The 13,267-nt window shown below is 57.5% G+C and overlaps 1 protein-coding gene across 1 annotated transcript; it reads right to left on the bottom strand.

Moving 5' to 3' along the window:
- Window positions 1–984: 984 nt before the first annotated feature.
- MMP25 (matrix metallopeptidase 25) lies at window positions 985–10,021 on the bottom strand (the record flags this gene model as incomplete). The annotated part of the gene is made up of 10 exons (XM_079720011.1): window positions 985–1,235; window positions 1,388–1,645; window positions 1,723–1,875; window positions 2,177–2,259; window positions 2,421–2,505; window positions 2,589–2,765; window positions 7,390–7,682; window positions 7,789–7,924; window positions 9,385–9,517; window positions 9,932–10,021. The coding sequence occupies 10 exons, from the start codon at window positions 10,019–10,021 to the stop codon at window positions 985–987; spliced, it is 1,659 nt and encodes a 552-aa protein (XP_079576137.1).
- Between the last annotated feature and the right edge of the window lie 3,246 nt (window positions 10,022–13,267).

The raw sequence follows: 13,267 nt of genomic DNA, 5'->3' as shown, positions 1-13,267 counted from the left end.
CCCACCCCAGCTTGTTATGGCCCCAGCCCCAGAGTGAGCATTCAGAGCGAGGGCATGGAATCTGCATTTTTAAGTTTAGTGGGTCATTCTGTTGTGTAATATTCCAAAAGCATAGGTGCAGAGGCACTGATTTAGATCCTGAATTCTGTGGAGAGTGGGAAGGGGGGAGGTTGCAGTGGGGTCAATGAGGTGGCCCAGGTTCCACCCACTCATCACCCAGGAAAGCTGAGGAGCCAGTGACCCTGGACTGAGAGGGGACCAGTCCACTGTCTTTCCACCAGCATTGAGCTGATGGAGCCAAGCAGTTCAGAAGGAGGTGGCAGAGGCTCAGGTGTGGAGGTGGGGAGAGGTGTTTTAGGGACAGGATGGTGTCCTATTGAACGTAGGCATTTCTGGTACCAGCATGGTGACTAGAAAGAAGGTCCACTGGGGCGGGATACTGGAGTATCATCCATGTGGCCACTGATGTCACCCAGAACTTGGGACACTGGTGCTCGGGGTGGTCTCAGGGCTGGGTTTGGGGTCCCCACCAATATGGCTTGACTGGGACTTCATGGAAGCAGGACAGGGTGAGAAACATCAGAGCAGCGGGTGGAGAGCCGGCCTGGGTTCAGCGTCCCGGACAGGCCTGTCCTGTAAAGACCCGAACAGCTTGGGACAGCTGCTGTTGCCAGGCGGGTCCAGGGCTGCAGGGAATCAGCCGGCTGAGCTCCCGGAAAGGCTAGGTATTCCGGGAAAAGAAGAGTCCTGCGGGGTCGAAGCCAGACCGGAGTCCGGGTTGGCAGGGGAGGGGGAGGAGAGAACTAGGAGGCCAAACACGTTGGGCATTCAGTGCCAGGGCTAGTCCTGTCACCACCCCTTGGCCTTCCCAGGGCTTAACTCCACCCGCATCAGCCCAGGTGCATCTTCGCTGAGCTCCGCCCCCGGGGACAGAGGGCCCGCGGTGGGAGATCCGGTCCCTTCCTTGTGGCGGGCGGTCCCCCCTCAGCGGGAGGCGAAGCCCCCCACCAGCAGAGGCAGAAGGGGCAGCAGGTGGAGCACGGACGGCCGCCCTGCCGCCTGACTGATCTCGCACTGACAGTCGCAGGCTCCTGGCTTAAGGGTCGCTTTGGGGGGTCTGGGGGCGGAGCAGTCCAGAAACTTAGGGCCCATTGGTTGGGGGGAGTCCTGCTCGGCTTTGACGCTGCCCTTGGGGAAGCGCCAGTAGTGGGCGCCCTTGAAGAAGTAGGTGTCACCTGCGGGGAGGGAGCAGATGCTTCAGGGGCTGGTCCAGGCCTGCCCCTCCCCCCTCCCCCCGTGCAGCTTCTCTCCCCAGGGCTCTCCAAACCCCCGGGACGTCCTCTAGCTCCCCATCCCTCGGCGTCTCCCCGCGGGCGCTCTCTCCCACCTGTGTTGCTGACGGTGACGTCGTCGGGGGCGTGCGGTGCCCCCTCCCAGAGGCTCAGGTCGCGCGGGTAGCCGGGGTCCGGGCGCGCTGCCGCCTCGTCGTACCGCCAGTACCGCCTGCCCCGGATCAGGTAGGTCTTCCCGTTCAGCGGCCAAGAAAACACGGCGTCCACCTCCTCTCCCGGGGGCAGCCCCAGCTCCGTGAGCGGCCGCGCGGCGCCCTCCAGCCGCCGGTCCTGGAACACCCAGAACTGCTGACCTGAGTGGGTGGGAGAGAGGGGCAGGTGAGCGGCGCTGCGCATGCCCGGAGCCAGCCACGCCTCGAGCCCCACTTACCGCTGAAGAGAAGGATCCGGCCGTCCGGATGCCGGGCATAGGCGGCCTGGATGACCTTCACTTGGGCCGGCAGCCCCTCCCAGAAGCGGTGGAGCCGGGCGGGCCGGGGGGACACCAGCTGTCCCGAGGGCTGGAGGCGCCAGAACCACGGGCCTACGGGGGAAGAAGGGGTGGGCATGTGGGCGTGAGATGAGACGGCAGGAGGTCTCCTCCACCCCCACCCCCCGCAGTGTGTGGCTCGAACACAGCGCTAGGTTTCCCCTTCCACCGCAGGGTGGGCAGGTCCATCTGAAAATCAAGGCTGCAGTGGCTCTAAGGTGACCGGCTGATCCAGGGCTTTCCCCTTTTTAGCACTGAAAGTCCCGCATCCCTGCGAACCTCACAGCCCCGGCGGGTCACTCTAAGTGGGTAGGAAGCCAACTATATGGGGTCGGGGAGGTCCGAAGTCACTTACCTTTGAAGAAGAAAGTTTCGCCTCGGATGTTGGCGATGGCGTCAAAATGGCCATCACATCGATCAGGAACGGGTTGGGAGGGGCTGGGAAGGAAAAGAGAGGTGAACAGAGGGTTGGGGGGCCCCTCTCCCTTTACTTAACCTGGACGGCATCCTACAAGGCAGGGACTCTTACCTGCCCATCTCGAGGAGGACCCTGAGGTTAGGGAGCTCACCCAAGGCCTCACAGCAGGAGAGATACTCACCTGTCCGGGGGCAGGGCAGGGGGCGGGGGAGGAGGAGCCAGGGGTTTCCTTGTGGGCTTGTCAAGTGGGGTTTGGGGTGCTTTCCCTGTGGAGAAACCGTTAGAGAGTGGTGAGTCCCCTGACCCTGCTGCAGAGGCTACCCGGCGAGCGCCCCATCGCTCCTTGTACCGTAGAGCTGTTGCAGGCCTTCGAGGTCGTCCTGGGACAGGCGGTACTCGGTGGGGTTGCCCACCGGGCCCTGGTAAAAGGGCCTCATGATGGAGTTGGGCGCTGAGGAGTGGCCCAGGCCCAAGGCGTGGCCAAACTCATGAACAGCCACAGCAAACAGGTCCGTCCCTTCGCCATCTGGGGAGGGAGGGAGAATGGGCTGGAGCTGTGCCCCACCCCCACCCCTAGCACCCCCAGGCCCCGGGGAATGGGGCCTTCTGCTGGGCAGAAACAACCAGGAGACCCTCAGAGGTGGCCACGGCCTCCTCTACCCAGACACCCGCCCCCCGCCCCAGCCATTTTATCCTTCCTCTCTGCGTTCACTTATTTGGTAAATGTTCTTGAGTAGCCTTGTTTGGCAGTGCTAGATACTGGGGTGCCGGTCTGAAAAGACCCACTGAGCAGGTTGGGGGAAGAGCAGGAGGAAACAGTGTGAATAGAGGAAGGAGCAGCTTTACACTGATGAAGCCCCTTCCCCCAAGAAGGCAACATACAGAAACATTCTGGGGGAATCAGGAGCCTCAGGGTGTGTACAGTTCTCCTAAGGGAGCCCCAGCCCTTGGAGTACCCTTCTCACAGCTCCAGTCTGTTGGCAGAGGCCCCCCACCCCTCCGAACCCTTCCCACTCCCACCCATGGGGAATGTTGGTCAGACTGAATGGCCCCACTCCCGCCCCATGGTCCGCTGTCCCGGGTCCACCCCCCTCCCCCAGTGCCCACAACCCCTCAGGCCTCTATTTCCCCTCCCCCATCTCCCTCTCCCACAGCCTCCACCCCACCCCTACCTCCCTGGGGTCCTTGTCTTCCCTCCCCACCACTGCAGACTTCATCTCTATCAGAACACGAAGCTCCAGCAGGCACTCTCCAACCACAGCCTGCTGGCCCTGGCACCCAGCCTCTCTGACCACAGAAGCCTCTTCCTTGGGGACACGGCCCAGGCGCCAGGACCGAGCCTCTCCACACTCCCAGCTGCTGGCCAAACCCCAGCGCCTCATCGATTCCTGAGCCAGCGAGAGGCCAAGGAGGGACAGAGACAGCAAGAGAGGCAAGCAGCCCCACCTGGAGGTACGGATTTCCCCAGATGTTGATCTACTTCATGGAAATTTCTAACTAGAGTGAGCAGTGTTGCATGTGGGTTTATTGGAAGTAACCTGGTGAACTGAAAAGCAAATTTCTCTCCACCCCTCAAGGCCACTAGGCGAGAATCTAAGGATGAAATGAGTGAGTCATAAGCAGAGTAGCAAACACTTGTCCGCATTTACTTTTCACAAACCTCTACCTCCTATCCCCATTTTACAAGTGAGGAAACTGAGGCACAGAGAGGTCAAGTTAAATGACAGAGCTGGTACCCTGGCTGTGCTGTCCTGCAGCTCAGCAATGATTTCAGATGTCTTGGTCAAACTCATAAGTACTGATGAATTGCCATATTGACTGTGGATTTTCTCATTGCACTGAGTGCTTTTCCTAAGAAATTGGAGGACAGGACGTTTGGTGTCTTAATTGGGTAGATCTTTTTCATATCTCACCACTCCCCCCCACCCCGCCTTGCCTCTCCTTTGGCCGCACCCCTTTCTTGCACCCTTCTCACGCAATTCAGCTGGGGAAATTACACAACCATGCAGATCCAGCCACATGAGACTCTTGGTGCCCATCTCTGGGGGTCCTCGGCACCTCCTCTCATCCTTGCCCACAGCCTCAGCAGGCAGCTCCTTTGCTCTCTCCACTCAGCCTCAATTCCAGACTCATAGCCCCTTCAGCCCGCTACCCAGCCCCAGCCCCAGTTCCCAACTCTTAGATGACAAATGCTGACAAATGCATTTCCTATTTCATCAAGACAGGCCGCTGATGTAATCTGTAACTTCCTGTGCATCGGACACAGCGCTTCATCTCCCCCAGCTTACCTCCTGCCACGTGCCGTGCCCTGGGCAGAGGTCCTTGCCTCACTCACCTCCTCCAAGACAAGGACAGTGCCCCACCCATCCATTCATCACTGCATTCACGCATGCATGCATCCAGCTGTCCATCCATCCATCCGTGTGTCCGTTCATCCATCCATTTATCCATCCACGAATCCACGATCCATGCACCCATCCCCCACCCCTTTCTTTCTATTGGCTCATCCACTGTCCCTGAGTGCTCAAGACTCCCTCATCCTAAGACACACCCTGGACCTGTCTGCCCCCCGTCCATATCCCTTCTCCCTCCCCAGCAAGTTCTCTGGTCAGTGGTCTGAACTCAGCCTTCAGCTCCTCAACTCCTCTCACGCCTCTGGGGTCTAGATTCTCCCCCCACCCACCAAGCCTGTGGGCACTAAGGTCACTTTGTCCCCAGAGGGCCAGATCCAGGCATAAATAACTTACTGGATGATTTGCTGCCCTGCTCACTCCTGTCCACTTCCTCCTTTGCTTTTGTTCTTGGTCACCTTTCAGCCTGGCTTTTCTCCATTTCCTTTCATTCCGCCTTCCCTGCCACCCTCCTCTTAATTGTGGGACGCCCCACAGCTCTGAACTTGATCATCACATTCTACATTCTCCTGGAACCTTACCCTCAAGTACTGCCAACTCTCAAATCTGCCACCAGACCCAGCTCATAGTAGCTGGCAGTGAACAGACTGCCCTGTGCTGAGAGCTGTAGGTGAATTATTCGTCTAATCTGCAAGCCCATGGGACCAGCACATACTATTATTATCCCCATTTCTCAGATGAGGAAACTGAGCACATTGAGGTCAAGTAACTGATACATGCAGCAGGCAGAGGAACGCTGGCTCGAGTTCCACTTCAACCCAGAGATCTTAAATGCTGCATTACACAGCCTCCCTGTGGTGGATTTGTCTATCTATGTGATCTGCACCTCACCCAAATCCTCTACAGAGCCTGTGTGCCCATCCTCTGGCCGCCCCCTTCCCCAAGAAATGGCTCTCCCTCCTAGCCCAGCCTCCCCTTCCCTGGGCAGTCTGCAGCCAGTGGCTGATCGATGTGGGGGGCAGGGGGGCTGGAAGAGCTGGGCCCCCTTCCTCCAGGCAGAACCAACCCTGTGGCATTATTTATGCTCCAGTGTTCCCTGCGGGGTCAGGCTCCTGTCCAGCTGAGACCACATCCTTGCTTAGCTTCTTTCCCCAGTCCTCTCCTGCTTCCCTTTCCCCTGAGAACATGCCCCCAAAAACTGCTTGCACAGGAATTTTCCTCTCAAGCTCCAGTTCTGGGGAACCTGACCTAAGTTGGAGGAATCCAAATTCTAGTGCAAGATACCCGACCACTAACGCACCACCTGCACTGACCAGCCAACCAGCACTGCAGGCACACGTCCCAACCTGAACTCACCCCTGCCTTCCTGAGTCTGCTCCTCCTCCTCCCCCACTTCCCACCTGCATTAACAAGACACCATCCTCCAGGGGCCTTGAGCCAGAAACCTGGCTGGTACCCAACCATCCTCACCCCCCTTTGCCCCCAGAACCCAGTCAGATCCCAATCTTTGCCCATCCTGACTAGACTCCCCGCAGAGCTGCCCACTGCCCTCTGCCCCCACTCCCATCCCCTCCACCATCTCTCACCTGGACCCCAAGATAGCTTCCTGCCTCCCTGTCCCTATCTTGCCCCCAATGGCAGCCAGTGGTATTTCTAGAATGCAAAACCTTCCACAGTTCCCAATGTCTTCAGAATCCTATCATCCAGACCCCACCATGTGCTGCCCAAGACCCCTCGTGGTGTGAGACCTGCCCTCCAGCCTCTGCAGTCCCCTCCCAACACCATATTTTTGCCTTCCAGCCCCAAATGTCCCAGGCCGTTTCTCCCCACAGTGCTCCCACCCCTGACTCCCCTGGCCTCAGAGAGCTCACTGGCTTGTGCTTTCTTATGTGTCCCCTCTCCCCCACCCCCACCCCCTGCCCTGCATACGCCGGGAGAGTGGGACCTCGGGCACTAGTTGGCACTCAGTATATATGTGTGGAACAAACAAAGTCACCACTTCCAGGAAGTCCCCAGCACTCAAGAGCTTTGGATCAGCCTTCCTTTGAACACCCCCAGGCTTGAGGACATCCTCTGTTGTGATTCCCCGTGGTTGTGTCACCATGTGTAGCAATTGCCAGTTACTCTTCTGACTCAGCTGCTGGCAGAGCTGTGTTTTTGCCCCTTTAAGTCCTCAGCCCCACCTTGGAGCTGAGCATCTAACAGGACTCTGTGGGGCAATTTTCTGTGTTAACTTGGCCAGACTCTGGCGCCCCCGTGCTTGATCAAACACCAGTCTAGATATTGTTGTGGAGGTTATTTTATACACATGGATAACGTCTATATTCAATTGACAGTAATTAGAGCAGATCACCCTCCATAGGGTGGGTGGGCCTCGTCTAATCAGTTGAAGGCATTAAGAACGAAAACTGAGGTTTCCTGGAGAAGAAGGAATTCTGCCTCAAAGACTGCAACATAGAAATCCTGCCTGGGTTTCCAGCTGGCTTGTTCTGCAAATACTGGACTCAAAAGTGCACCACCAAGTCACCTGAATTTCCAGCTTGCAGGCCTGCCCTACAGACTTTGGGCTTACCAGCCTGTGCGATCCTATGAGCCAATTCCTTAAAATAAATCACTTTCTACACACACACACACACACACACACACACACACACACACACACACACGCACACCCGACTGGTTCTATTTCTCTGGCGAAGCCCAACTGATACAGCCTCCATAAATAAAGGTAATTTAAACTTAATTTTTAAGGACGGACAGATCTGGGGAGAGGATCTCTCAGAAGAGGGGAGATTGTACCTTTTGACCCAAAAGTCCAGGTCTCCTCATCATCAAAGTGAGTGTCCCCAGAGATGGAGTGCTCCCCAGGGAAGAAGGCATGGGCAAGGGTGCCCCCCTGCCCGTCGAAGGGGTAAATGTCCTGGTGATAGGCCCGGGCAAAGTCGATGAGGATATCAGGCTCCATCGGGCCCTCAGAACCCACTTCCTGGAATTCGAGGCCTGACTCAACACCCCAGGTGGTCAAGGCATGGTGCATGAGGGTCCGCACTGTCTCCTGGCTCAGCACTGAGCCCTGGGGGAAGGAGTTTACCCTGGAAAGAGGAGGGGCGAGTGAGGGGGGCCGAGGAGAGAGAAGGCAGCCACTCACTCGAAGCTGGGTCAGGCAGGCCCAGGGTGGGAGAGGGCGCCAGGACCTACCTCCACGTCAGGGTTCGCTTCTTCCACACGCTGCCACTCAGAGCATACCGGCGGCGCCGCCTGACCAGCCCCGCCGCCCCCAGCACATCAGGCAGGGAGCAGCGGGGCTTATGCATGGTGGCCACTGTCACAGGGTCTGGGGGAGAGGTTGTGGCAAAGGGGGGTCACCAGTAGGCACCAGCTCACTTTCTCCATGGGGAAACTGAGTCTCATAGCGCTTCAAACACTTGTCCAAGGCCCCACATTTTCGATTGGAACCCAGGCCATCTAATTCTGGAAGCCAGCTCATACCAGACTATGACACTGCCCTTCTGGGTAGTACCACCCTCTGCACGGCCCTGCATGGACTCAGAGTCTCAGGCCAGGATCTGGGCATCCTGTTTCCCTGAGCCCTGGCCGCTGGCCTCTAGAGGCAGGAACCCTGGGGGTGCAGTGAGAACTACTCTCTTGGAGGCTGGAACCCCCTGGGAGGTTGCCCATACCTCACACGCTAGCTCCCAAGTCCCCATCACATCCAGATAAAGTTGAAAGTCCCCAGGTCAGCTGGGTCTCTGGTCTCCTGTGGCAAGCCCCTCCTAGGTCAGATCTCCTGGAATCCCCTTTACCAGCTTGGCTCCATCCCCAGCCATCCCCTCACTCCAAGTGAAGGTTGAGGTGAAAAAGAGCAATTGAGCACATCCTGTTGCCAAAAGGGTCCTACCTCCCCTCGTAGCTGGACAGGAGCCCTCCACCTCTCTCTTCCTTTCATTTAACCCAACAGACGAGCCTCTCAGCTCTACCTCCAAAATATACACCCTGGATTCAGCTGCGTCTCATCACATCGTTGCCTGAACACTACGTGCCTCCTTCCTAGTCTGGGTGCTCCCCACCCTCCATTCTCCAGCAGTAAGCAGAGGAAGCTTAAAATTGCAAATCATATCTAGTTGCCTCTCTCCCTCAAACCCACTCAGGGTTTCTTATCACACTTGAAATCAAATGGAAACACCTTTCACAGCCCCTGATCAGGCTCTTGTTTAGCTCATCAGTCCTCCTTTCATTACAGGCATGCAAGCCAGTGTCTGCCACAGGGCCTTTGCACTTGCCTGGGACACTCTTTTCCCACATCTTCCCATGGCTGTTTCCTCCTCTTTGTGTCCTACGAATTCTTCAAGTCATATGAGCTCCTCCCAACTCATATGACATCTTTCAGAGGGGCCTCCTCTGCCCAGACCAGCTCCCTGAATACCATTAGCATTTTATTTTCATCAGAACGCTCACCACTATCTGAAATTAGTTTGCATATTTCTGTTCTTGATCTGTGTGTGTCTCCCTCTAGAATGTTAGTTCCATGAGAGCAGGGACCTCATCTACCTTGTTCACCACTATACCAGCGGAGCCTGAAATGACCTCACATGTCATTTATCAAGAAGAGATTCCTGATAAATATTTACTGAAAGAGGAATATCTTAGAACCTCCGAGTTGGGACCTGAGGTCAGCATTTCATAGCGCCCGATTCAGATACACGGGAGGTTTAGAAACTGCGGTTGGTCGGGTGGGCAACAATGGTCAGGCTGGGTGCAGAGGCTGGGCTGGGGGAGGGGGTGGGGGCCACATACCCAGGACTCCTGTCTCCGGCAGACCCGCAAACCTCTGCATGACCTTGATCGCATCCCGCAGCTTTGCAGGGCTCTGCAGCTGGGCCTGGGCAGGGTGAGGTGGCGGCAGGTAGCCATAGCGGGTCAGCCAGTCCTAGACCAGAGGAGGGAACAGGGGAAGCAGGAAAGGTCGCAGAGATGGGACTTTCCCTTCCCACCATCATCCTGGAAGCCCCACCTCTCACCAGACATAGATAGCCCAGAGTCTTCAGCCCCGGGTACTGGCCTGCTCCCCATCTCAAGGTACAGGCCCTCCAGCCCTGGGTTTGCCCTTGTTCACCTGTTCCCAAGAGTCCCCACCTCCCCACCCTAGCCCCTTTCCAGATTTCCAAATTCGGGCCCCGAACCTCCTGACGGATCCAATAATTCGGGTCCCCTGTCTCCATCCCCGGTCACTCTTTGGACATTTGAACGGCCCCCAGCTTCCTCTGAACCCGGGAGTCCAGGCCCCGGCTTCCCTCTCCCAGCCCCCCTGCAGGTCCAGGAGCCCGCGAACCCCGGCACTCACCACGCCCAGGCTCACGTCCTGCGCGGAGGGCTCCCGGGTGCGCGCGGGCGGCGGTAGCAGCGGGAGCAACAGCGCCAGGAGCCGGAGCATGGCGCGGTCCTGCCCTGGCAGCCGGCGGAGCTCGAGGGGACCAGACCCGCGCCGCCCTGGGGATCCGGGGGTGGAGATCAGGGGCCCAGAGAGGCTCAGGGGACCCGGCGCGGGATACGAGGAGTGGGCGAGGGGATGGGGGGCCGCTCGGGGATCCGGGACTCTGGGAGGCACGATGCGGGGGGCACAGGGGCGTCCAGCGGAGGGCAGGCAGAGTTGAGAGGGTGCGGGAAGGGGACGGAAGCTCGGGCTCCGGGTCCGCGACGGCCGCCTCTCGGGGATGCGGGCCGGTCCTGTCCGCGCCGACGGCCCCTCCTCCGGACTGGAGCGGCGGGCCGGGCGGGGAGAGGCGGGTCAGGCGCACCCCACTAGGCGAAGACGGCGCAGCAGGGGAAAGGGCCGGATCTTCGGTCTTCCAGCGAGACAAGGCGGGCCGGGTGGTGACGCAGGACCCCTCCCGGACCCAGGACCTCTCCTCCGAGCGCTTCAGAGAGCGCGGGTCGCGGCCCCAGCCCCGGCCGCAAGTTTCTCTTCCTAGATCCCGGCTCCGGTGGGACTCCCCGGAGCGCCGCTCGCTTCTGCTTTCTCAGATCCCCGAAGCCGGGCCCGGGGGAGGGGCGGCTCGGGGTCCTCCCCTTCCCCCAGCCGCCCTTCCCGGAGACCCCAGGACGCTCGGCCGGCCAAGCGCAGGGGGGATTTCCGGGCGGCGGGAGGCTGGGCCGCTTCCCGCTCCGCGGGGCCCTGGCACGCCCCCCGCCCATCTCCGCCCGCGGCCCCCGTGTGCGCGCGTGCGGCTGCCTGTGGCCACCGAATTCATTCCCCCAACCACGTGGGCTGCGCGGGTCTCTGCTTCCTACGCGTTGGTCCTAGCAACTCTAGATCCCAGACCCGGGGACTACTTCGGGGCAGGTACTAGGCATTTAAAAATCCAGTAACATCCTCGCAGGAGCTGGAGCGCCGGCCCCGGGCCGGGAGCGCAGGGCGGAGGAGGGGGTGAATAGGAGGAGATCCCGGAGGCACAGCCGCCCCTCGCGCCCCCCGGGGAGCCGGGTGCTGGGAGGCCTAGCAGCTGGAGAAGGATGAGGAGGAAGGTGGGGGTGGACTTCCCGGCGAGGGCGGCTGAGTGAAAGAGCTCAGTCTGTGGCGCAAGCAGGGCAGCCACAGGACCCCATGTGTGTTTTAAACAAAATAAATAGTGAGCAGGATTAGCAAGCTAGAGATGCAAACTAAAACACTGAGATCCTGTGCTGATCCGCTGGGGCTGCCATAACAAACTACCACAGACCAGGTGGCCTGAACAACGTGAGAAATTTATTTCCTGACAGTTCTGGAGGCCGGAAGTCCAAGATCAAGGTGCAGGCAACGTCGATTTTTCCAGGCTTCTCTCCTCACCTTGCAGGTGGCTGTTTTGTCCCTGTGTCCTCACGTGGTCTTTCCTCTGTGCCCACACAACCCTGGTGTCTCTTTGCGGACCATATCCCCTCTTCTCCTAAAGACACCAGTCACATTGGATGAGGGCCCACCCTAATGGCCTCATTTTACCTTAATCACTTCTTTAAAGGCCTATCTCGGGCTTCCCTGGTGGCGCAGTGGTTGAGAGTCCGCCTGCCGGTGCAGGGGAAACGGGTTCGTGCCCCGGTCTGGGAGGATCCCACATGCCGCGGAGCGGCTGGGCCCGTGAGCCATGGCCGCTGGGCCTGTGCGTCCGGAGCCTGTGCTCCGCAACGGGAGAGGCCACAACAGTGAGAGGCCCACATACCGCAAAAAAAAAAAAAAAAAAAAAAAAGGCCTATCTCCAAATCCCCACATTTTGACTGGGGATTAGGACTTCAACACACAAATTTAGGGACACTGGTTCAGTCCATAACGGATCCCGTATGCAATAAAAACGTCCACTCCTCCTCCTGGTGTTTCTCCTTTGCTCTAACACACTACCACACTCACAATGTTTAACATCTGACACTAGATGTGGGGGGGGGGTTCCCCACATCGAGCAATTCTCTGTGACAGCAGCTGGGTGTCCTACGATTCTTCAATTCTGATAGTAACCAGTTATTGAAGACCCCGCAGGTTAAGGGTTCAGTCCCACGAGACTGCTCCCCATTTCAGATGCCAATCACAAGTAGGAGGCCTCCAGGTCACCCCAGGTTCTGTCAAGTTGGCTACAAATCAGAGGTTCCCATGACTTCCCCCTCCTTGGACTTGATTCTTTGCTAGAACAGCTCACAGAACTTGGGGAAACACTTACTTACATTTACCAGCTTTTTATGTAATAAAAAAATAGGATAAGGAGTATAGATGAACAGCCAAATGAAGAGATAGATACATCGGGCAAGGTCTGGAAGGGTCCCCAGCCCAGGAGCTTTTGTCCCCATGGAGTTGGAGTGCGCCACCCTCCTGGCATGTAGATGTGTTCACCAACCCAGAAGCTCTCTGAACCTCATACTTTGGGGATTTTTATGGAGGCTCATCACATAGGCATGATTAATTATTAACAATATCCAGCCCCTCTTCCCTCCCTGGAGCATGAGAGGTGGGACTGAAAGTTCCAAGCTTCAGGTGACCAGCCCCCATCCAGGAGCTATCGAGAAGCACACCCAGAGTCACCTCATTAGAACTAAAGACACCCCTATCACCCAGGAAATTCTGATGGATTTAGGAGCCCTGGGTCGGAAACTGGGGACAAAGACCAAATATTAGAACAAAAGATGCTCCTAGTAACTCTTATCACTTAGGAAATCACAAGGGTTTTAGGAATTCTGTTCCAGGAACCAAGGGCAGAGACCAAAAGACATATTTTCTATTATTTCACAGCCCGCCCCCTTGTCTCTGGCCATGGAACCCTTACAGCAAAACAATATGCAACTTGAAAGATACTGGCACGTTACAGAATCCCATGCCATCAGCAATCACTCCAGTCCATCATCGTATCATATGAAAGTGTCTGCCAGGGTGAAGCCGCTTAGGGTCTCGAGTTTCCGTCTGATCTTGTCAGGTTCCAAGAGCAGGAGTGGTCTTGGCACATATGACTTCACCTTTCCAGGCATCTGGTATAGTCGAACTAACAGAGAATATCATCTGTGGCTCTGAGCCTCTTTCAAGGTGTTAATGAAATACTGGATTTCCCTCATGACATAATTCATTTATCCATTACTTTACCCTTAGCTACTGTTCCTCCTTCTCTACATTGACACCCAAACGCTTCCACCTTTGGAAGGGACGTTAAGTTCGGCCACTGTGCTGGTC

Source organism: Hyperoodon ampullatus (genome assembly GCF_949752795.1).
Source record: "Hyperoodon ampullatus genome assembly, chromosome: 14".
Lineage (NCBI taxonomy): Eukaryota > Metazoa > Chordata > Mammalia > Artiodactyla > Ziphiidae > Hyperoodon > Hyperoodon ampullatus.
The sequence above is the reverse complement of the archived record's forward strand: the minus strand, read 5'-3'. Positions and strand labels throughout refer to the sequence as shown.